The sequence below is a fragment of the Festucalex cinctus genome, chromosome 2, assembly GCF_051991245.1.
Source record: "Festucalex cinctus isolate MCC-2025b chromosome 2, RoL_Fcin_1.0, whole genome shotgun sequence".
Lineage (NCBI taxonomy): Eukaryota > Metazoa > Chordata > Actinopteri > Syngnathiformes > Syngnathidae > Festucalex > Festucalex cinctus.
Window position 1 is genome coordinate 15352426 of NC_135412.1, and position 24122 is coordinate 15376547.

The 24122-nt window shown below is 44.9% G+C and overlaps 2 protein-coding genes across 6 annotated transcripts in view; both read left to right on the plus strand.

The window, feature by feature from the left end:
• Positions 1-11161, plus strand: part of tmcc1a (transmembrane and coiled-coil domain family 1a) — a 31683-nt gene extending 20522 nt beyond the window's left edge. For 3 of the 4 annotated variants that reach the window (XM_077513179.1, XM_077513178.1, XM_077513180.1), the window contains 4 exons: positions 4493-4729; positions 4902-5569; positions 7348-7483; positions 9372-11161. In XM_077513179.1, coding sequence (XP_077369305.1) covers positions 4493-4729; positions 4902-5569; positions 7348-7483; positions 9372-9686 — 1356 coding nt within the window. In that variant the 3' untranslated portion in view covers positions 9687-11161. Of the gene's footprint in view, positions 1-2527; positions 3018-4492; positions 4730-4901; positions 5570-7347; positions 7484-9371 lie in introns of those variants that run through there. The other variant, XM_077513181.1, reaches the window with a different exon arrangement.
• Positions 11162-12883: 1722 nt separating this feature from the next.
• The window catches only part of plxnd1 (plexin D1), an 89725-nt gene continuing 78486 nt past the window's right edge, over positions 12884-24122 (plus strand). For both annotated transcript variants that reach the window (XM_077513183.1, XM_077513184.1), the window contains exons 1-3: positions 12884-14268; positions 17580-17756; positions 23716-23847. In XM_077513183.1, coding sequence (XP_077369309.1) covers positions 13057-14268; positions 17580-17756; positions 23716-23847 — 1521 coding nt within the window. In that variant the 5' untranslated portion in view covers positions 12884-13056. The remainder of the gene's footprint in view (positions 14269-17579; positions 17757-23715; positions 23848-24122) is intronic.

Sequence of the window (24122 nt, forward strand, 5' to 3'; positions counted from 1 at the left end):
GTCTCCCAGCACAGTCACACAATTTCCCCATCCGTGCACAAGCTTCCGTATTCCCCCAGCGTAAAAATCTTTAGGCTGATGTCTTAGCCAGTCGCTCACAACACTTTTGACTTCATCTTCACGTTCAAACTTTGTGCTCCTCGTGACCGCTTTCAAGGGATTTCAACTTGTTCGTACCCTTCAGCAACCAAAAACTTGATAACTGACCACTCACTGTTCAATCCTGGAGCATGCTTCTTGGTTGGCCATCTTTGTTAATTGTCAAAACTCTCAGGGGTAGATTCACTAAGAATACGCTGCGTCCGGTAATAGCGCGAAATATTGCACCACAAAAGCACCCGCAGTCTGTGCCCAGTTAGCCACCCATTCACTAAGGATATCGATAGTAACAGTTGCGAGAAAGATGACATTATCAGAAAGCGAGGTTGGACCGAGAGTAAGCGTTTAGAGCGCCATTAAGATGTACAGAGCAGAAAGGACGACAACGACGTCATTCATTCATAAAGTACAAATCATTGGTGCGATCGTTTAAAAAAAATATATTTTCAGAGGTTGACGGGGGTGTACAGTATGAGTCTGGCACGTAAAAGTGATCGTAAAATGCCTCCCCGCCATTGCCGATCAGCCCAGGTTACGTTGCTTTCTAAACCAACATAGAAAAGTCCCCTATCCCCCCCCCCCCCCCTCTCTCTCTATCTATCTATCTATCGTCGGCGATTGGCGGACACTGTCATGTCTGTGTGCCTTTTTCGGTTCATCCATCCAGAAGAAAAAGCGTTGGCGTGGTTAAAAGTCGCTAAAATCTCATGTCTATGTCTAGTTTCTTCCAAAGTTGGCTGATAGGGTTTGAGGTCAGGTTTTTTCTCTTCTCTTCATCCTCTCACCATGCTGTAGTGAATGTTTGTGGCTTGAGATATGAAAAAGGGACTTCTGTGCCATCATCCATTTTCTGAGCAGAATGAGTTAGTGGCGTACTACAAATGACACAAGCTCTTCGGGAAGTTTGTTTTTAATAGTGATAGTGCCTCTCACGCCAAGAGAAGTGTTAGCCGCTCAAACTAGCTTTACTGGGATCACAGGCTGTTGCGCAACCTGGCCCACAATCGGGTGGACCCAGTTTGGACTCAAGTGAAAGGGCCCATGGGGCAAAAGAAAAAGTCCAGTCGTATCACTTGTTTTTATCTGACCGATAACATCTTACCAGCTCAGCCACCCCTCCCCGTGCCACCCCCGCTCCCTAAATGAACCACATTTACACACTCTCAGCAAGCCTCACAGAAGCCTCTCAGCCCGCAGTGATGGAGTGCTTGTCACGCCGACAAGTTTTCTCTCTTAATCACCAGTTTTGATTACACATGCACAATTTGTCAAGTCACTGATACCACGTGGTGGTGGTGAAGTTTGTTTATTTGTGCCAGCATAACAGTTGACTGAGCCGTGCGCTGAACTGCTACGAGTTCAGGGAAAGCACCTGAATTGCTTCAATTCCTTCCAACATGACCTCATCATCGGCTGACGTCAGCAATCCCGTTCGGGTCGGCAGGCCTTTCTTATCATTGCGTCTTGTACCTCGATCGACAGCAACTAACTTGTCCTTTGCCCTCCTTATCTGCAGGATGACGTCTTGTCAGAGGGCAAACGTTGCAAAAACTGCCTTGGAAAAAAAGCAAGGACAAAAGTCATGAAAATAGTCATTAAATTGAGTCGTGAAATTATGTAATGATATGCCAGCCAAGAAGAACATGACTTTTTTTTTTTTTTTTTTAAACAAGTAAACGGCAGGCCTCAATATGCCTCATCCATGTCTTGAAGCTTGCTACCTGCACCTGCATGATTGTGCTATTCATTTCAAATGAAACTTCTACTATTAAGACTTTGAAGGAAAAAAACATGCTTGAAGAGAAACTCTTTGCAAAACTGCAAAGAATTCAAACATACAGATGCACGGTCTTGGTCAAAGCGAGCAGGTGTCGGTCGTGGGCCGCGCCGGTGCTATTTTTGCTCTGAGTCATAACGTCATCAAGAGGGTTGCACGATGATTCCATTGACTGTGCTGTACATGTCAAGTGATTGCAAAATGTCACCATCTTTTTTTTTTTTCAGTATTATTTTGGCCTCATTTAATTTCCTAAAAGCCATCAATGAATACCTGTAGTCAAACCTGCTATGTAACCCTCAATGAATGTCCCTGAAGTCAATTTAAGCATGTGAAAGACATCCAACTGGCTTTTCTTGTTGGACATAGTACCGTGTTTTTTTTTTTCTCCATTGTTTGGGACATGACACGCACTGAGTGGCGGTAAGTTGATTTAGTCTAAAAGAGCATGCCCCACCACCTAACTCCAGATAACAGGAAGACAACGGATGCGAGTACTGCCTTGTCAATGTAATTTGCTCAGGGCCTTGACAATTACCGGTAGTTGTGCTGGAATGCAAACTAGATAATTTTTTTTTAAAATAAGTTTTTCTTTTCTTTTTTACACACATCCACTCAAACACATACAAAGGGGAAGAGAATCTTGCGCCGCCTGCGCTGAGGACACGCGACTGTACCACCTGCCATCCGCAGTCCGGGGATTGTTACTTGAACTGTTCACATTTCCAATTTGCCAACACAATGACATCAGTGGTCAAATCGCTTCAGTCGTGCACCGCCTCAAAGATGTCATCCTTCTGGCTGTGGGGGCGGGGCCGGAAATTAAGACAGAGGCGGGTCTTGTAGTCTTGGCTGTGTGGCTGTGTGGCTGCGGGCGCTCCGCTCGCCTCGAGTTTCACAATTTTCACAACTAGACGAGCGAGTCTGGCTGGAGCGGACGCCGGTTCCGTCCCTTATGCGCACGGACAGACTGACGCGCTGTCAAGAATAGAAGGGTCAGGCCGGGCCCATGAAGACATACGGACGGACGCTGATGTCGCGGCTTTGTCAGCTTGCCAATGCGTCTCGATGAAAGCGAGCGCTCGTCTCGTGTCTGGCCGAAATGCACTGGGAGCAGCTCTTGCGTTTGGGCAACGGAAAGGTGAGCCAACAACCAACGAGCTTCACGTCCGTGTCAAGCGAGCGTCAGCTGACTTGAAAGCGTGCGCACGTTTCGAGCATAAAGAACACACGTTTGTTTTCGATAACGCTTTTTCACAGAGGATCGACTCACGAAGTGGTTCATAAACGTACACAATTTACGCACATCAAATACGGAAATATTACAACTAATACACTAAATAAATAAAATACAATCCAAACAGTCGTCTTCCTGGAAATAAAGATACGTGTCAAGTAAAAGGAAGAACATTCCTAATTTACACTTGTGACTAGAAATTCCTATGCAAGCACTTTGCGAGTGACAATCACTTTCTTGCGCCCAAAATTATTATTATTATTATTGTTATTATTATTATTATTATCATTGTTGGCCAGTTTGAGGTACTAATGAGATTATATATATATATATATATATATATATATATATATATATATATATATATATAGTTTGAGTTGTTGTTATTATTATTATTATTATTATTATTATTATTATTATGAGGCTATAATACTGCGCTACATATCAAGTGACGGCAGGACAATGAAATGTTTTCCTGTGAGTAGGCTACATCAACTTTTTGTGTGCAACACTGAAAAAGTCCTTTTGTGACATGGAGACAAGAGTTGCACACTGTCCGAATTGGTTCCATAAACTGAATATTTTCCCGAAAAATGAAGGTTTCCCATCCAAGTGAATGGAAATGCAATTTGTCTGTTACAGCCCCAAACCTAACTTGTACTTCTACGGTGTGTAATACATGTAATGCAATATGGAAATGAGTGAGAACACCCTATTATAAAGAAAACGCTTAAAAAAAATTAAAAAAAAAGTGTCATTTTGAGATTTTAAAAATTAATGTGCAACAACTGTCTTTACGTCATTAGCTATTGCGTTACTCACACGATCACCAGCAAGGGTTTCTCATTTCATTTTTCAACTTTTAATAAGGAAAAGCCTGGACGGACGCTAAAAATACTGGATGACTTTTTTTTTTTTTTTTTTTTTAATCCTAAACTTCACATAGCCCCTTTGAGGAAAATGACCTCAATCCATCTTTTTTTCCTGTCCTTACTTGATCAACTAACTTGGGAAGCTAATGGCGTAGCTTCTTCTAAGTCTTGTAAAAACGTCACAAAAAGATACAAACCGGTTAAGGCTGCGTTCTGCTGTCAGTTTCTCAGCAAATATTTATTTTGACTTTTTCTTTCCGTTGTAAAGGTTGAAATGCAACAAAAAAAAGTTCATGAGACTTAAAAAAGGTTGACCGCAAGTGGCCTTCTCAACTTCTTACTTTCCAGATGACGTTTTGCAGAAAAGCAGAAGCTGCTCCGCAGTCTGTCAGCAGAAAAAAAAAAAAAAAAAAAACACGAGTGGCACCACCACTTACTTCTTATTCCTCTTGAAGTGCTCATTTGCTCCACGTGACTCTCACGCTCTTTTCCTGTTCGTCGTCACAGATCGAGCGGTCGGAGGTGAGCGGTTTGGGCCCATCTCCGCCCGCGGTCGACTCTGCGTCGGAGGATGCGACTGCGGATCCTCAGCGTACCAAGCAGGCCATCGGCCAGCTGCAGCAGAAGATCCTCAAACTCACCGAACAGATCAAGATCGAGCAGACGGCCCGAGACGACAATGTTGCTGAGTACCTCAAACTGGCCAACAATGCTGACAAACAGCAAAGCGCTCGCATTAAGCAGGTAGAATTAAGTCCGCAAACCAGATCAGATTTAATATTAAAATGTCGAATCATGGTTTTATGAATCGGTATCAGGCTCGAAAAGGTCAATTGATTCAATGTTGACTATTCAATTTTTATTTTTTATTTTATTTTTAACCCAGACCTATTTGAAATATCGTTGTGGCCGGCAGGTCTTTGAGAAAAAGAACCAGAAGTCGGCGCAGAGCATCCAGCAGCTGCAGAGGAAACTGGACCACTACCACCGCAAGCTGCGTGAAGCGGAGCACAACGGAATCCCTCGGCAACCCAAGGACGTCCTCCGGGACATGCAGCAAGGCTTGAAGGACGTGGGCGCCAAAGTGACGGGCTTCAGCGAGGGCGTGGTGGACAGCGTCAAGGGAGGTCTGTCCAGCTTCTCGCATGCCACGCACTCGGCCGCCGGGGCCGTGGCCTCCAAACCGCGGGAGATCGCCTCGCTCATCCGAAACAAATTCGGCAGCGCCGACAACATCGCGTCTCTCAAAGACTCGCTGGACGAGCCCTCGGGTGAGGAAGGCGTGGGCGTCGCCGGCCATCACTTTCAGTCCAGTCCCAAGTACGGCAGCGAGGACGACTGCTCCAGCGCCACGTCCGGCTCGGCGGGGGCCAACAGCACGGCGGGGGCCCCCGGCGGCCCCCCCAGCTCCAGGGGGAACACGCTGGAGAGGGCCCACGTCTCCGGCCTGGACCTGTTGCTACAGGAGGTCCGGGAGCTGAGGGAGGGCCAGGCCAGGCTGGAGGAGAGTCTGGATGACTTGAAGAGTCACTATCAGCGAGACTACACGCTCGTCATGCAGGCGCTGCAGGAGGAGCGCTTCAGGTAAGTGCCTTGCTGGAGACGACATGCCGCAGGGCTCCGCTCAAGTCCTGGTTCAGTGAAAAACCTCCACTTCTCGTCTTAGTCCTGCTTCATTTGCAGCATTACTTAACTTTTAAGGTTGTTTTCCAGTTTTTAGGTCACCTGACCTGAGTGACCTATCCATCCATCATCATCTGTTATCAGTGAGCATTTGTATTTTGAATTTAAACTGAAAAACGTGACAAGAATGTGGAGCACTTGTCCCTGACCACTGACCTGAATATATGACTTGGATAGCCGATAGCCCATACACGCCCCCCGTACAAGCCATTGAAGTCGCAGGGCAGCCATCTTGCTCCTCCTTGCAAACAGACTACTGTCTAAACTATTTGTCACGGGTGGCCAAGTTTGGTCCTCGAGAGGCCCTATCCAGCCTGTTTTCCATGTTTCTCTCAACTAACACACCTGATTCATGATCAGGATCGTTATCAGGCTTCTGCAAACCTTGCTGATTAGCTGGTCACTAGATTCAGCTGCGCTGAAGGAGGGAGACATGCGTACAGATGAGACATATACAGTACAGCTCGTAGGCAGTTAGTATAAGGCCGGGGGCGGGGTGGTCACTTTTTTTTTTTTTTTTTTTATCAAGTAATAATAAAAAATTAAAAAAACTAGTGGTATGTACTGCTTTGAAGACCCCCTTTTTCTTTTATTGCTCAGTTCCTTAGACCCCAATATTAGATTTGGTAGAGGCATCTTTTGTTGAACTACAGTTATAATTCTTTAATTATAAAAAAATGTTTCTTCCTGTAAACACAATTAAGCATATAATTTATACATTTATTTAAGGCAAGTTGTAAAATGTCTGAAGTCCTCTTGTTAATGTTTAATAAATTTAAAACACCATAAATCATGCTGTTTCTACTAACTCCAATTTTGATACTGTAAGTGTACAAGATCGTCCGCCGAGGAACATTTCTTGGGAGGACCAATATGGCGGCCTCGAGACTTCAAAAGTCTTGGCCTATCGGCTATCCAGGCTTATATTCAGATCAGTGGCCCTAACACTGTTATTTTTCCCCATCATTTTGAATTCCAAGATGGCCGGCAAGCTCAGCTGACTTTAGATTTTTTGGAGTGCCACTAGTGGGAGCCACTAGTGCAAATCTTGTCACATTTGATGGCTCTTGTTCTTGTGATTGGATGTTGGTGCTAAAAGAAGCTGTCCTCATTGATATCTATAATCCGGAGTCGACTGCTCTGCTGTAGTCAGTGTTAAGGTGGATGATTTGCCCACTTAAATACTCGTAACTCGCTGAATAATTGATGGATTTACAAACGGATTCACAATCCTTATGAATGTGGCTATTATTTAGGCTCAATTTTTAAATCACAGATTTTATTTTATTTTTTTAACGTGCCATAGTTGTTTATCATCTCTTGTGTTGTATTATCCAACAACAAAAATGAAAATCGGTTAAGAAGTTGGGAGAGATGTACTTTCTCCAGTTACTACAAAGTCTTGCTCCATTGACTGTAATGTTATGAGTAATCAAGCAGCCCTTCTTCTTGCCGTACGGTGGCTCTTAGTGTTCTTATACATATCTATGGCTGTACTACATGTTTTTTCCAGAGACTACTGGCCAGGCAGACTCCCTGATTTTGGACCGGTTTATCCACAGCTCAGTTAGTGTGTCCTAATCTTGTCAATCCTTGAGTTGGGCTGCTGCTGCGTTCGCTTGTCCTGTCGCTTGTCCTTGACGTTCGTTACGCCCCAACGTGCGTTTGTGTGCGTCCAGGTGCGAACGCTTGGAGGAGCAACTGAACGACCTGACAGAGCTTCACCAGAACGAGATCCTCAACCTGAAGCAGGAGCTGGCCAGCATGGAGGAGAAGATCGCCTACCAGTCGTACGAGAGGGCGCGAGACATTCAGGTTGGTCTCGTCAGTTGCTTGGCCCACTTCACCAAATCGCGCCCCTCGAAATGCCAAATTGAGCCCTGAATAATAATAATACAAAAAAAAAACTGGAGTTAAAACTGAAGGATTTGATTTCATAGAACGTTTGGAGCACGTTTGTGTCTGACAGTGTAGTGAAAGTGTGTGAATGGTCTTCAGAGATGCCCTGTGATTAACTGGCGACCAGTCCAGGGCGTATTTCACCTTGAGCCCAAATTCGGCCAGGATAACTTGCAGCCATACCGGTAGCCCAAAACAATTTAGAGAAGAACAAATAAAAGATGTCAATGCCTCCGGAAGAAAGAAAAAAAAAAATGGCACGCGTGCATGTTGACACTCCAAACATGAAAAAGCAAAGCAACGTCTGTTTAGTCACAATAGAAAGCAGGCAGGTCGCCTTTGGTGTCAAATTGGAGTTGTGCTGCTGCTTCTCAGCAGTTCCTTTCATCACCAGCAGGGGGTGCTCATCACCTGTGCAACAACTTAGCCCAAGCTGCCACTGATTTATGTTTGTGTTCAACAGTGGTGGGAAGTAACTTGAGCAGGTTTTCGGGTATCTGAGTATTTTGACAACTTTTAGACAAAACAAAAAAAAAATCTTGAATTTGATCACACAATTCAAATGTGATTAGCTAATTTGATTATTTTCGAGGAGAAATGGCATCAGCCCACCAAATTTGAATCATGTGCAACTGGTGTACATGATCAAATCAAGATTCATTTATTTTTTATTTTTTTTAACGATGCATGTTGTACTCTGTCTTTAAAAAAAAAAAAAAAGAAATGAAAGGGGACAGACATTAGTGAAACATATCAGGAGAGATTAAAATTCAACATTTTTGTCAGTAGCACTGAATGGTTAACAGTGTCGAATGCCTTACGTAGGTCCAAGAAAAAATGGCGCCTACCACCCCTCCCTTATCCAGGCTGAGTTTAATTACCTCAAGGAGGTAACAACAAGCTGTTTCAGTGGAATGTTTGGGTCGAAAGCCAGATTACATAGGATGTAACATATTTTTCCATTGACAAGGTGCTTAATTAGCTGTTCAGCAACAATCTTTTCAATTACTTTAGAAACTGCCGGTAGTATACTAATAGGTCTATACTTCTTAATATCTTTTCTATTTCCTGATTTAAAAATAGGAGTTACAATTGCAGATTTGAGGGAGGAAGGAAACACATTTTCTCTTAATGATTGATTGATTATGTGTTATTGGCCCTGAAAAGACATCTTTATAGTTCTTTAATAGAAGCAGGTCAAGTCTTTGATGCAGCTTCTGACATGAAGAGGTGGCTTAGAGCAATGGTAGTTAATGGCCAGCAGGTGGCAGTAGAGTATAAGAGATCAGCCCAGGCCATATTGCAATAAGCACTTTTTGACAATGTTTTCACCAGGAATGTAAATTTCGATGAAATGTAGCTAAATTCTAATGCTATTTGCTGCAAAACAGAAACAGATTAAAAAAATAAATCATTTTTTCCCTAATTTTCCTCATGAAAGAAGAGACTCTAATCATTTTTTTGGTAGGTTCCATGTTTTTATAGCAATAGAACCGAATATTCTGCAGGCCTTCCAAAATCAGTCAGAATCCAAACAGCTGTGAGTGAAGGGGGTTGAAGTTTAAAGTTTAGATTTGTATAAATACTAGATTAGTGTGATCTCTGTATCCACATCCGAAAACAACACAAATAGCATGAAATGTTAACAAAGTTGTATGTACATTTGGACTTGCTTAAGTGTCTTCAAATCCCATCCAATGAAGTTGGGACACTAAATGAAAACCGAAGACCATGTGATCATGGGTCACCTGAACTTTGCCGAGTTTAGTCTGTCTGAGCCCTTTTTGTGAACACGTGTGTGCAGGAGGCGCTGGAGGCGTGTCAGACGCGAATTTCGAAGATGGAGCTTCAGCAGCAGCAGCAGCAGGTGGTGCAGTTGGAGGGTTTGGAAAACGCCACGGCAAGGACGCTGCTGGGCAAACTCATCAACGTGCTGCTGGCCCTGATGGCCGTCCTCCTGGTCTTCGTGTCCACCGTGGCCAACTGCGTGGTGCCCCTGATGAAGACGCGCTCGCGCTCCCTCTCCACCCTCCTGCTCCTCATCCTCTCCGCCTTCCTGTGGAGGAACTGGGACGCGCTCTCGGGTTACGCGCAACAAGCCCTGCGGCCCCCGGGATGATGAACGCCGCTCCGCGCGCGCTTCTTTGCTCACGGCAGGTGACGAAGGCCGATCGGTCAAGTTTGGCGAGAGAGCCGCGAGAGTGGCTTGGCTCGGCCGCCGCCGTAAATTCGGATGAGCTCGCCGCCGACTGGGTGACGACGAACCCGACACCAGGATGGATTGTTTACAGTTGTTCAAATCACATAACAGCCTTGTACTGTTTTATTTCTAGATTTGAATCAAGATTTGTCATGAAGTTTATTTAATTGAGCACCATGTAGCATCAGGGAGGATTTTAGTCAAACGTGTGGTGAACTGCCATTGAAAACGCCGCGATATATCGGCTTCAACCAGAACCTCAAAAAGTTTTATTTGCTGTGATGAAATGTGTTCCCACTGAACAACTCGAGACTTTTTGTGCTCCCTCGACAGTTGTCGTCACAAACTTTTCATTCCCTTTTCAAAGCAAAGCCGTTTGTGAATTCGACCTCCAGCCAGACTCAGGCCGGGTATGCTCGCTTGCCAGATCAAATGACATCTGCTCTTTGTCAAACGTCTAACATGAAAACAAATGACACGTGACGTAAGCCACGCGTGTCGTTCAGTACATGACAAACATATGAGTTAAAAGCAATTTCGCGTTGAAATTTGGCTGATCTGAGAGCGCTGGTGCTCATTGAGCTCCATCTCAGATATGCCGCGAGGCTGTTTTTTTGAAAAGGATAACGTATAGTTCTTCTAACGTTTGAATTATGAATTGGACTTGTGTGTGAATTTGTTTGGTGGGCCCGCCACACTTTGATGTTGCAAAGGACACGTCAAGATGAGCCAGAATGCAAAGTCGTCCTCACTGAATTCCACGTGGGCGAACTGTAACCTTGCTCTGTAAGAAGAATTCTTGCGGTATTAGTGAGTTCACAAACTCCGGAGAATATCTTGTACCCGGGCGGGATATGCAGCTGTGACGACAGTGACGAAGCCGTGGGAAACAAACCCAACATAGCGACATGCATAGACGCTGCAATTAATTGTGTTCTTGCAGAATTATTCGTTTAGGCGTTTCGTGCATTTTTATTGGGTAGACGTGCACAAGTTTGTGCATCGTCCAATCAGCTTGAAGTATTGTCCAGAATGTCCCGCCTTTCCAGAACAAATCACAGTGGAGCAGTTTAGCGGTTTGATACAATATCAGTCTGGCTACTGCCAGGTTAGACGAACTGTACGCTGCACTTTAGCACTCGATCGGACGTTGGATGGCTCCGGTCGTCCGCAGAACCTCCCGAAGAGGCCACTCAGGTCGGGATCGCGTTATGGCAAAACCCCATCTCGATTCCATCAACGAAATAGGAAATGGTTTCGCCAATTTGTGAGCAAGTTGTTGTTTGACCTCAGCTTGACCTTGATGTTGGTTTACGTGATAAACCTCTCCAGTGCCTTCTCAATCTGCTTTTCCAAGTGTGGAATCAATAAAAATGCATTCCTGGCTAACTTTTTTTTCTTGTTCACGTCTGCTCTTTGTTGCTTTTAATTAAATTCTGTTTTTTTGTGTGTGTTTGAGGATGCACATACAATCTTTGTCGTCACGTGAGCACAAGATGGCGCTGTTGAGCTTGTTTTTTTTTTGGCCTCAGCGCATTCTCAACACAGGCGTGGAAAGTTGAAGGGTGAAGGCAATCTGAATGTGATGTGATGTGGACGCTCTCGTGCCAGGGGAGATGTGGGTGGGGTCTATCACGAAGGAACGGGTTGGCGTGCAAGTCCCGTTTTGTCTCAAGGTCATCACTCCCTGCATGGCCTCATCTGCGCTGGGTCGTCAGTACGGACTTGCACATAAATTCATATAGCCTATAGGTACAGTATATTCATATTCATCTGTGGCCATCGGCGGCGTGTCACTTAAGACTCTCCAGGGTGTCGCGGTACTTCCCCAAATGGGAAACCAACCTCAACCTGTGTTGCTATTGTGTTCCACGCGACGTGCGCTGAAACGATTTACATCAACTGAGGGTATTAACATTTATTCCAGCATTTTTTTATTATTATTTTTTTCTTAAAAAAAAAAAAAAAAAAAACATTTATTCCAGCATAAATGGAAAAAAAAATCCATTCTAATGCACGAGCATATGCACAAGCCATCCACATAGACAAAAAAAACAGAAAACCTTGAGTGGGAGCGCATGTGTTTTGCTTGAATATTTATGAGTGTAGAGCTAGCAAGAGAAGCGTCAACAAGTGGGAAGGTGCGCTCGTGTCATGAGGCCATCTGCTTGCACTTTCACGGCTTTTTACTGTGGCCGATTAACGCTCGGAAGTGCTCAACAAATGTATGTGCGTGGGGATGGCGACCTCGTGACCTGCCATTAACCTCAAGATGAGCGGAATGACTCGGACCTTTGAGTGGGGTCCCTGATCGGGTGTATGTCACAACTGGTCAATGATGATGAAGTGATTGCGAGAATGCGCATCATTCAAAGGACACGAAATGAAATTAGAGCTCTTCATGTCATGTGGTCAATTCGTTGATGGAATTCCGAAGTCGCAGCATTGTGCATGCTAGAAAATTAGAAATTGAAACAAACAGCAACGGAAGTATTTTCATGTGATTTGGCGTGCACAAGATAAATAATCATGTGTACAGCGGGAATTTGAAAATAATCAAATTTCATCTAATTGGTCTGAAGATTATTTATAACCACGTGTGTTCGTTTATCCTTTCCCATGGTGACATATAGCGACAGCAACAACAGTTAAATGCCCATCGTGAACGGTGGCTTAGAAAAGAAATACTTTGAAAAAAAAAATCTAAACTACCATCTGCATTGTCATGGCCCCATGATAACCCGCTCGAGACACTGAGACAGGTGAGTCACGGTGTTGTTCGAGCATGGCCAGAGAGTGTTGGAAGGCATTGTGAATATGAGCATGAATTCAGCCACCAATTATCCTACCGCAACTCTCGCCTCTTCTCGCGCACTGAACACGCAGCCGCGCTTGCCATCTGCGAAAACTTGTCGTTTGGGTTTGAAAACTGTATTTTGTGACAGCAGTCCTGAAACTTTTTGAACACGCCTCGTATTGTTTAGTGGTGAGCTTTTTCTGCCATGGCTCATCCTAAAAGGACGGGGTGGGCTGTCGTTGCTTTTGCGCCTGCTCCACTCGGAGGCGCGCTCGCGCGCACGCACGCACGCACGCACGCGGGGGGCAGAGAGGGACCGAGGAGGCAGCAGGAAGCACGACTCGCCTTATCGCGTCACTCCGGCTTGAGGCGCGAAGCAGGAAGCAGCCTTTCCTCTCGGATTGTCGCCCCAGGAACCGACAGGCAGGCAATTTAGTCTCTGCTCAATGCGCCCCTCGGCCCAGAAGACGCGGAAGCCGGCCAGAAGGAAGAATGCCTCCCCCGATGGAGATCGCTCTCGTGCTCCTCGGCGTGCTCGCCTTGGGGGCGCGGCGGATCGGCGTCGGCGCGCTGCGCGTCCAGCAGCAGTTCTCCGCTCCGAACCGCACCAATAATTTCGCGGTGGACCCGGCGTCCGGGAAGGTGTACGTGGCCACGGTCAACAGCCTGTACCAGCTGAACGCGAGCCTGAGCGTGGAGGCGCACCAGAGGACGGGGCCGGTGGAGGACAACCTGTTGTGCCACGCGCCGCAGCTTCCTCAGGCTCCGTGCCAGCATCCCAAGTCGCCGACGGACAACCACAACAAGCTGCTGGAGCTGGACGGCGAGCAGGGCGTCGCGCTGGCCTGCGGCTCCGTGTACCAGGGCTTCTGCGAGCTCAGGAAGATGAGCAACATCTCGCAGATCGCTGTGGAGTTCCCGGCCGCGGGCGAGAAGACCGTCTTCCCCAGCATGCTCAACATCGCCGCCAATCACCCCGACGCGTCCACCGTGGGTCTGGTGCTGCGGGGGGGCGGCGCGGGCGACACCCGGCTGCTCGTCGGGGCCACCTACACCGGCGCCGGCACGCAGTATTTCCCCAAGAACCACAGCAAGGAGGACCTGCGCTTCGAGAATACCCCGGAAATCGCCATCCGCTCCTTCGACGTCCGCGACCTGACCCGACTTTTCACCTACGACATCAACCCGTCCGAGGACAACGTGTTCAAGATCAAGCAGGAGGCCAAAGCCAAAAACAAGCTCAACTTCGTGCGCGCCTTCAAGCACAAGACCTACTCGTACATCGCCTTCAACAACGACGCCAAAACGGGCCTCAAGGAGAGCCAGCCCAACAGCGTCCTGGCCAGGATCTGCGTGGACACCGGCGGCCAAAAGTCCAGCGGGCCAGAGAGCAGGAAGCTCACCGAGTCCTACATCCAGCTGCCTCTTCAGTGCGGACGCAACGGCGACATTTACAACCGGCTGCTGTCCGTCTTCCCGGCCGACGTCCGAGCTGGGGACGACGCCACGGAGGCCTTCCTCTTTGGGGTCTTCTCTAAGGGGGACAGGAAGTCGGCGCTGTGCGCCTTCAAGTTCGGCGAAATCGAGGAGGAGATCCGTCGAGGCCGCAGGAGCTGCTCCAACTCGCCCAGCAGTGACGTGCAGGTGCTGGACAGCGTCATCCAGGGCTCCGGGGCGGCCTGCGTCCACAAGTGGAACCTGGTGGTAAGCTGCTTCTTTTGTTTGTTTGTTTGTTTGTTTGTATGTTTCTTTCTTTCTTTCTTTCTTTCTTTCTTTCTTTCTTTCTTTCTTTCTTTCTTTCTTTCTTTCTTACTCAACCTGACTCAACTCTCCCCAACTGCACACTATCTCTCTTCAAACTTCCCGAAGAAAAAAAGAAAAGAAAAAAAAGAATGATGACACACACATGAATGATGATATTTATCTATATGGCTGACATCGGGTTAGGAAATGATAGAATTGCAGAGGCACATTTGAGGATTTTAAATAACATCATCATGTAGCTGTGGCAGAGCTACAAGCAGAGTGTTGTGAGTCTCTGTCACCAAACTACATGAGTATATGGTCAATAAATGGTGCAAAAGCATGCCAAGAGTCTCGGAAATACCCACCTGTCGCCTTCATTCTCACCCGTTTCCTCTTTTTGTATTTTTAGAATATCACGCTTCTTCCTCAACAGTAACACTATGTTGCTTGTGCTTCACTAAAAAGTCATACGCGCCTACATGTGGCACGGTAAAAAGTTTCTCCTAACAAGAACAACAAGTCACAGTGACTGTTATGTGTGCGAAGGTCAATCGCTGGGTGTGTGGGTGGGAGCGTCTGATGGGATTTTTTTTTTTTTTTTTCAATTGTGCAGTTTCTCCTCCTAAGTTTTCATGTCTTCCTCTGCTTCTTCTTCTTCTTCTTCTCCTTCATGAAAAATGAATTCAGGTGCTACTGGTTGCTTTCATTACAAAGCTAACGCATTTGACGACATTTTGAGTTTGAAAGTGAGCTTGCTTGTGTCTTGCGAAATTTGCTGTCCGTCCTGACGTCGCTTTACCTTCAAGAAGCACACAAGATGTCATTCCTATATCTTGACCACTTCTCTTCCTGCATCACAAACTACCACAGCCAGCTTGAGCCGCTTCTCCCGTCCAACAGCTCGCCGCCCTCTTGGCAAAACATGAGGACAGGAAAGGGTTGTTAATTTGTGCTTTTATTGTCTCCTGGTGTTTCACGGCACCGCAGAAATGGCAGCGAATAAAGACTTACGTTGTGTCCCTCACACACAAATTCAGATCCTATCGTGTGTTTCTAAGTGCCCGATGTGGTCTTGATTTTGTTTTTCTGTGTGACTTGAGAACGCGGTCACATGGCTGGAGAGCACAAACACAACACAGCAACAAAATGAAAACGCAAAACAAACGCAGCGAGAGAAGCCGCTGCTGTGCGTATGTGCAAATTCTTCTGATTGCCTGCTTGAAAGTTGGATGGGCCTGCCAGGAAAAAAAAGCTGACCGCCCAACGCAAGTGTTCATGTTCATCACATCCGACTGTAGCATCTTTAGATGAATGTGAGGATGGAACAAAGGGCGAGTGTCTTTAATGTCCAAGGCGACCATGCGAGTCAAATGACTGCTACATTGGTCCCGCTCCATCGGCAATTCCTCATGCATACCAAACGCAATATTTCCCCAGAAGGACATTTCATGGTGCATTGTGGTTCAGACTTTTTTTTTTTCCGTTTTATTCGCGTCACGTGCGCGGAGAAAATATTTCACAGTCTCACATCATAGGAACGAAGCAACATGACAAGTGTCCAACCATCTTTGTGGAATTTTCTCAAAAACATCAAATGAGCTCTTCAAGGACCTGGAAAATTCCACAAGAAATCAATCCAGGAAAAAGTGATTGATGACCTTTTCTTCTGCTCTTCTCGGCAACCTTTTTGTCATTTTGACACATTCACTTCTCGAAATTTTGGCCCATACAAGTTTGGATATTCTGAAGTGAGACTTGTCAGCCAATGGGAGAAGGACTTCCCTAAATAGCAGAGCAAAGCAAAGGTTTGGACACATATGTTGAGAAAAAAATCAAGTTATACTGTTCTACTGACCTTTGAAGGCTTTTGTTGACCAGATTTCTCTGGCAGTATTCCGAAAAAGGATTTTTAGTTTTTTTTTAGCCACACAACATCATTCTCTCAAAACCATCATCCAATTTTCTGAATTTTTGCGGCTTTGTCGTCTGATTGAAGTGGCAGACGATGAGACCCCACTTTGCATTCTGACAGACTATCATTTTGTGGAAATATTGTCATGTTGCCAATAGCAGTATGACTATATATCGATATCGCGAGAAATCATACTTTGTCTCCCGATAAATTATCGATACGCCTATGCAAGTATCGCGACTTTTTGTAGTTAATATACAGCCACTATAACGGCTCCATTGTTCATTATTTATAGAGCAATTACTTGGCGGGCCACTAGGGGGAGCGTCTCATAAGAGTGCAGGGGAAATGTACAGAAGTCTTCAGGTGAAGAAGACTTATGAGCATACTTTTACTTAGTCTAAGACATGTATCTGTCTTGTGTACGTTTCTCTGAAAAATGTGTATTATATCTTCAATTTTAACATTTTAAAACATATTTTTTATCTTTCGACGTTTTGAAGCACACAATTTCTGAGGAATATTAATATTGATGTAATTGGATTTAATATTTAAGTTTGCAATGTTCCCCCAAAAAATTGTGTCACAGTTTATAAAATGAAACAATTGACTATGTAACTGACTGACATGTTGCATGACTGTTTAAGAAAGGCAAATTTGTTCACAGAAAGTTGTCTCTGTTAAGAAGACATTTGTATTTGTTTTAAAAACTTGTTCCTGACTTGCCAATCACCATGAAAGGAAGCTCACATTTTAGCTCAAGAACAGGTCTAAATTTCAGCGTTTGGTTTTGAGTGACCTTCCCTCGATTTGCCCTTGACCCGTTTGGTGTAAGGTCACAAAATCTGCAGTGGATGACGAAAGTTGCTCCTAACTTGTGACGATCATTTGTAATCCTTCCAGCGCCGCAGACATCACATGATTGTGATGTTTTTGCGCTGTGCAGCGTGAAGGCCGGCACCGAGGGACAAGCACACACAATTTACGAGATGCCAGATGAAGCCGGCAGCTAGATGGGCCTGTGGGAAAGCATTTGGCAAATATCCAGACTTTTTTTTGTGTTTTTTTTTTTTTGTCTTGACATTTTGAAAATATTTATCAAATTCCCTTTAGATGGCGGTGCTCGTTCTAGCGTGCTCCTGATGGTTGATCACTGTCTGCTTAGCATGTGACAAAAGCGGCGTGTGATGAGTCTTGAAGATTCTGAGCGCTTTTGAAGCTCGTTGTGATCTCGCCTATCAGCGCTTGTTTTACTCGTTCACTTTCATCACTTTGACTTCTTATTCTTGCTTCTCAACTCGGTACAACCGGTAGTCTTCATTTTGGCTGTGTGTGTTTGTTTGTTTGTGTGTTGCAGCTGCAGCCGGAGCAGCTGGACTGCGGCGCGGCCCACCTGCAGCACCCTCTGGCACTGCAGAAGCCCCTGAGGGCGCTGCCTTTGTTCCAGTACAACGGCCTGAGCTCCGTGGCGGTGGACGACGTGCTCAACCACACCGTGCTCTTCCTGGGAACCTCCAATGGACGACTTCGAAAGGTAAGACGTGAGTGCGCACGCAACGGTCCACAACCTTTTCGGTAACCAGTTTGATTCACATTTCTGGAATGACAAATTGACCAATTGCCTTCACTTACCTTCTTACAAGAATTATCAACAATGATGTGACAAGGATAAAAACAAATATCAACATGCGGTCTGTTGGTTTGTTTTTAAATGGCTGCAAGTGTTTTCACTTTGAATTGACAGTGTCCTGTGACTTGTGAGCTATATTTAGAGCAGGCCCTCGGGCTTCATACTATGGAGGACCAAAACTTTTTTCTTGTTGTCTAAGCAAACTCAAGTCGCAAGTTGAGGCGACAGTGGACAAGATAGTCGTCCATTGCTGGAGCTCTTCTTTGCAAGCCGGCCACTACTTCCTTGTTCGCCGAGCCGCTCAACCGACCAATGGCAGGCAGTTTGCAGCGGGCGGAGTCCAACCCAAGACACGTTTAGGACCGCCCCCTCATTTGAATAACATTTCGACTTGGTAGTATGGACCAAAACTGCCAAAATTATAAATAAATAAATGACTCAATAAGTGACTAAAAGTGAAAATAAACGGATATACCCCCCCCAAAAAAAGGATATTAATATACTTATATAAAAAAAAATCTGTTTTATATATAAAATGGATTTTATAACGGATATAAAAATATCATTAAAAAATTAAATACAAATGTATTTATTTATATATATATATATATATATATATATATATATATATATATATATATATATATATATATATATATATATATATATATATATATATATATATATATATATATATTAAGGGTGTTCTGCGTGGGTCTTCTCCGGGTACTCCGGTCTCCTCCCACATTCCAAAGACATGTATGGCAGGTTAATTGGGTGCTCCGTATTGTCCTTAGGTGTGCTTGTGAGTGTGGATGCTTGTTCGTCTCTGTGTGCCCTGCGATTGGCTGGCAACCAGTCCAGGGTGTACCCCTCCTACTGCCCAAAGCCAGCTGAGATAGGCTCCAGCACCCCCCAAACACAGCGGCCAAGAAAATGGATGGATGGATAGATTAACGAAGCAATCTTAGCATAGTGTATGTGCATCCAACAAGCAGGAATGTCTCATCTTAACCCCCCGTCCAGTCAGTCATGAGGCATCGAGTCTGGCGGGCTTGTCCACGTCTGAGTCACTCGCCGTTTTATTGTGACGGTCTCAGACGTGTGGAGAAAAAAACAAACAAAAACAAAAAAACACCACCACCAGAAGTTGCCATCCAATAAAGAGCATTCCTTAATTGTGTGTCAAGCGCATTCCTCGCCACCCCCGACTGAGAGCGCCACAGGCGGCTCCTCGGCTGTGTTGGGGAAAAACAACACGAGCGCGCTTTCCAAGTACTTTGTGACCTTTTGCATTCAAAGCCACTCACAAGTTTTGCGACATGAAAAGCAATCCCGCTGCTTCTTGAGCCATGCGGGAATAAACAAGTTTACAGATTAGGATTATGATCTGTATGATAGTAATCTCAGATTACATTGCACGGTCTGAGGCCAGATTCTTTGCATAACATATGCATAACTGTCCTTGTTCAGTTGCGTCCACGTTGTGTTGATTCAAATGGCCAATTACTGACTGGAAAAACTGATTTATTTACGCGATGATGTCACAATCACATCAGAGCTTTTAAGTGGCCCGCAGCAGGCAGGAGGGGTCAAAGGTTAATTAGGTTTGTTTGCTTAACAGGCGCAGTCTGCACGTCCTCACGATGCCACAAAATCATTGATTGTAAATTGTTTTAGGGACCCTCTGGGGTCTCCAGACGCCAGTTCCTGTGCTTCTTAATTTGTTAGCATTGCGGGCAAAGTTGGTCCGCACCGACCTCAGCCAAGCATGGTTGAAGGCAAAAAATGTGAACTTGCAATGCTCCAAAAGGAAGAGTGAGTGATGTGACATTGTGATTTCCTACAAATGATGTAGAAATGAAATCAAGTGTTGCACACTGACAGTTTCCTACCTCGTAGATGATTATTGAAATCATCATCATCAGTCTTCTTATAGATGAATATCATTCATGATCAATAATAACCTATCAACAAAAGTCACCTGAGCAAATCCTCGCATGACTCCGCAGCGGTCACATTCCAAAAGGTCGCTGACCTCTGCTCTGATGACTAAATGAGTGAGTGAAGGGCGTGTCTCTATACTTTTTGTCACCGTGGTGTCGCTCTGTCGCCGTTGCGAGTGTGTGTGCGTGTGCCCCGCGGACAGCGAGTGGCGGGCTCTTGCCGAGCTTAATGGTGCTGTTAGCGAGCGTAATGTGATTGTGGCTGCGACTTTGGCTCAGACCAAACACAGTCGGGCGGGCGAAGGGGAGGGCTACCGTCGTTGGCGCTGGCGCAGATTAAGTTAGGACGGCTCTTGGCTGCATTTGGAGAGCGCTTGCGCGCAACTCATTTGGAATTACAAGCTTTTTGCTTTTTTTCTAATCAAGTCAGGTCATTTCACCACTGATCTGCTTTTAAACACGCCCTACCTACTAACCTACTAACCTTACATACGCGTACACGCACACACACTTGGTTGTGACCGCAGTGATGCTTTTTGTAAACAAGCAGACTTTATTTTGAAGCCTGCCTCTCTTCTGCTCTTAGTGGAAGACAATTGAACACTCGGCAGCTGAATGCTTGGGCGACAAACACGCATCTTCTTTTCTTCTTCTTCTTCTTCTTCTTCTTCTTCTTCTTCTTCTTCTTCTTCTTCTTCTTCTTCTTCTTCTTCTTCTTCTTCTTCATCTTCTTCTTCTTCTTCCTCTTCTTCTTCTTCTTCCTCTGCTCTTCTTCTTCCTCTTCTCTTCTTCTTCTTCTCTTCTTCTTCTTCTTCTTCTTCCTCTTCTTCTTCTTCTTCTTCTTCTTCTTCTTCTTCTTCTTCTTCATCTTCTTCTTCTTCTTCTTCCTCTGCTCTTCTTCTTCCTCTTCTCTTCTTCTTCTTCTCTTCTTCTTCTTCTTCTTCCTCTTCTTCTTCTTCTTCTTCTTCTTCTTCTTCTTCTTCTTCCTCTTCTTCTTCCTCTGCTCTTCTTCTTCCTCTCTTCTTCTTCTTCTTCTTCTTCTTCTTCTTCTTCTTCTTCTTCTTCCTCTTCTTCTTCTTCTTCTTCTTCTTCTTCCTCTTCTTCTTCTTCTTCTTCCTCTGCTCTTCTTCTTCCTCTTCTCTTCTTCTTCTTCTTCTTCTTCTCTTCTTCTTCTCTTCTTCTTCTTCCTCTTCTTCTTCTTCTTCTTCTTCTTCTTCTTCTTCCTCTTCTTCCTCTTCTTCTTCTTCTTCCTCTGCTCTTCTTCTTCCTCTTCTCTTCTTCTTCTTCTTCTTCTTCTTCTTCCTCTTCTTCTTCTTCTTCCTCTGCTCTTCTTCTTCCTCTTCTCTTCTTCTTCTTCTCTTCTTCTTCTTCTTCTTCTTCCTCTTCTTCTTCTTCTTCTTCCTCTTCTTCTTCTTCTTCTTCTTCTTCTTTCCTCTGCTCTTCTTCTTCCTCTTCTCTTCTTCTTCTTCTTCTTCTTCTTCTTCTTCTCTTCTTCTTCTTCCTCTTCTTCTTCTTCTTCCTCTTCTTCTTCTTCTTCTTCTTCTTATTCTTCTTCTTCTTCTTATTCCTCTGCTCTTCTTCTTCTTCTTCTTCTTCTTCTTCTTCTTATTATTATTATTATTATTCCTCTGCTCTTCTTCTTCTTCTTCTTCTTCTTCTTCTTCTTCTTCTTCTTCTTCTCTTCTTCTTCTTCCTCTTCTTCTTCTTCTTCCTCTTCTTCTTCTTCTTCTTCTTCTTCTTATTCTTCTTATTCCTCTGCTCTTCTTCTACCTCTTCTTCTTCTTCTTCTTCTTCTTCTTCTTCTCTTTTTTCTTTTTTTAAACATTTATTTATCAACAAATGAAGCTTACAGGCTTACAGAAACATTGAAACATACAGCTGAGCGATACCAAAAACAGAAAAGTGACAACCGACAACATAAACACATCATAGAACAATGGGGTCAACTTCTTCTTCTCCTTCTCCTCCTGCTCTTTTTCTTCTTCTTCTTCTTCTTCTTCTTTGCTCTTCTCTTTTTCTTCTTCACTCTTGTCCTTCAATCTTGCTCTTCTCTCCTCTTCTTCACGCGTCTTTGCTCTTGTTCTTCTCTCTTCATCTTCTGTCTTCCACTTCAAGATATACGGTGCAAATAAAGTAGTCAATTGTGGCTACATTCCACTAATTTTTTATTACTGTGTTTAAATAGATAACATGAGGTTGAAATACAAATTGATGGTTCTGAAGAACGACTTGGACAAATGCAGCAAACCGTTATGGAAAGCCCTTTGAGCATTTATCTGGTTTTCTTGATATCTAGCTTGGGGGTGGCACGGTGGCTGATTGGTTAGCACGTTTGCCTCCCAGCACTGAGGACGCAAGATTGAGTCCAGGCTTCGGCCTTCCTGGCTGGAGTTTGCATGTTCTCCCCGTGCCTGCGTGGGTCTTTTCCGGGTACTCCGGTCTCCTCCCAGATTCCGAAGACGTGCGTGGCAGGTTAATTGGGCGCTCCAAATTGTCCCTAGGTGCGTGTGTGGATGGTTGTTCGTCTCTGTGTGCCCTGCGATTGGCTGGCAACCAGTTCAAGGTGTACCCCACGTACTGCCCGAAGCCAGCAGGGATATGCTCCAGCACCCCCGCGACCCTTGTGAGGAGCAAGCGGTTAAGAAAATGAATGAATGGATGGATGGATATATAGCTTGAGGTCCTTGTACTACTATGCCTACTAATAGTAGCACTATTATGTAACATTTTTGCCGTTACTGCTTTCTGCTATACTGTATGGCAGGGCTGACCAAACAGAAAACAAAATTGCAAAACTATTTGGAATACCAAGTTGTACATAGATGAGCATTTTGTCAGCTTGTTTATCTCCACGATTTAATTGATTTGTCACCATGTCAGTACGGCTTCTTGTCCAGGTGTGTGGTTGTGGTCCTGTTGTCGATTCACTGCATCACCCTGTTGCTATGGACTCACTGAAATGTTTGCTGACGACATGGAACAGGTGACGAGGCACAAACAGGTTGGCAAGGCTAAAAAAAAACATTTGGGAGATAAAACCTCTCATCCAAGCTTAAGCTTCTTTCTGCCCGGGTTTTACATTAACCGGGGAGATTGTGTGGGGGCTAATGTTTTGTATGTTTGTGGCTGAGAGAGGGAGGGCGGGAGGTTTTGGGGAGAGCAAACAGGAGAGGAAGAGAGAGCGAGCAAAAGGAAGTGTGTCGTTGAGTTTGTGCGTCCATCAGGACGTCTGCAGTCTGTTGCAAGAGGCTCCAAATTGGAGCAAGACGAGTTTCCATTGTCTGCATGACAGGAAGTCGCACTCAGCACACTTTGTTTTCCTATGCTGCAATGTGCGTGTGTGGGGGGGTGTGTGTGTTGTGTGTGTGTGTAAGTATAGTACATGTCACCCCTTTTACGGAGGGGCCAGCATGGAGACAAATGAGCGTCCTAAAAGAAGATTATGCACACCACAAATATTGTGCGCAGATGTCGAGTTGTTCCCAAGTCATCGATAGCAAGATTAATGAAATAGAATTTCAATATCCACACCTTGTTATTTTCAAGAAGTAAGCTCGAGGTTTGTCATATCTGTTCCTTTTGAAAAATTTTCTTTCCTTAGTCATTGCGTTTGTGGAGGAGGTTTTCTCAAAGATTTATCCAAAACGTTTGTTTGGCTTGTCTTTGACTTATTTAGCAAAACCTAATGGCTAGCATGCAAGCTAACATTTCAGCATCTGTGACAAAGATTACTAAGGCTTTGTTTGCTCGTGGCAGTTGTGACATCATTGTGAAAAGTTCTGATCATGAAATAATTTAATATTTTGGGCCACCTCTGCTCCACCCACACATTCTGCTTCACAGTTGTGATCTAATTGTTAAAAGACCCTCGCAAGGAGTCTTCCATTTTATAACGCTGCAACACTTCTGTTTCACAGGTGACCCTAACGCCAAACATGACGTCGACCAGTCAGCGGACGTTGAAGCTGCCGGCCAGCGAGTCCGTCCACCATGTCATGACCTTTGACCCCAATGACAGGACCTACCTTTATGTCATGACCTCCCACCACGTAAGACAACGTCTGCCGTTATTTGTTTACTGTCATTCTTCAGTCCTTTATGTACCATCAGCCGGTTGTACTCGTGACACGACATGACCGCATAATGAGTGTAGTGCTTCCCAACTTGTTTTCATCATGGACCACACATTGCCCTCAGATGGCTGGTTGAAGTGGTGAAATTGCATAATAGCTAGCGAGGGGTGTAATGGTACACCAAAAAATAACGGTTGGTACATACTGTATGTACCTCGGTTCCCGGTTGGGTAGAGTAAGGGAGCGATCGC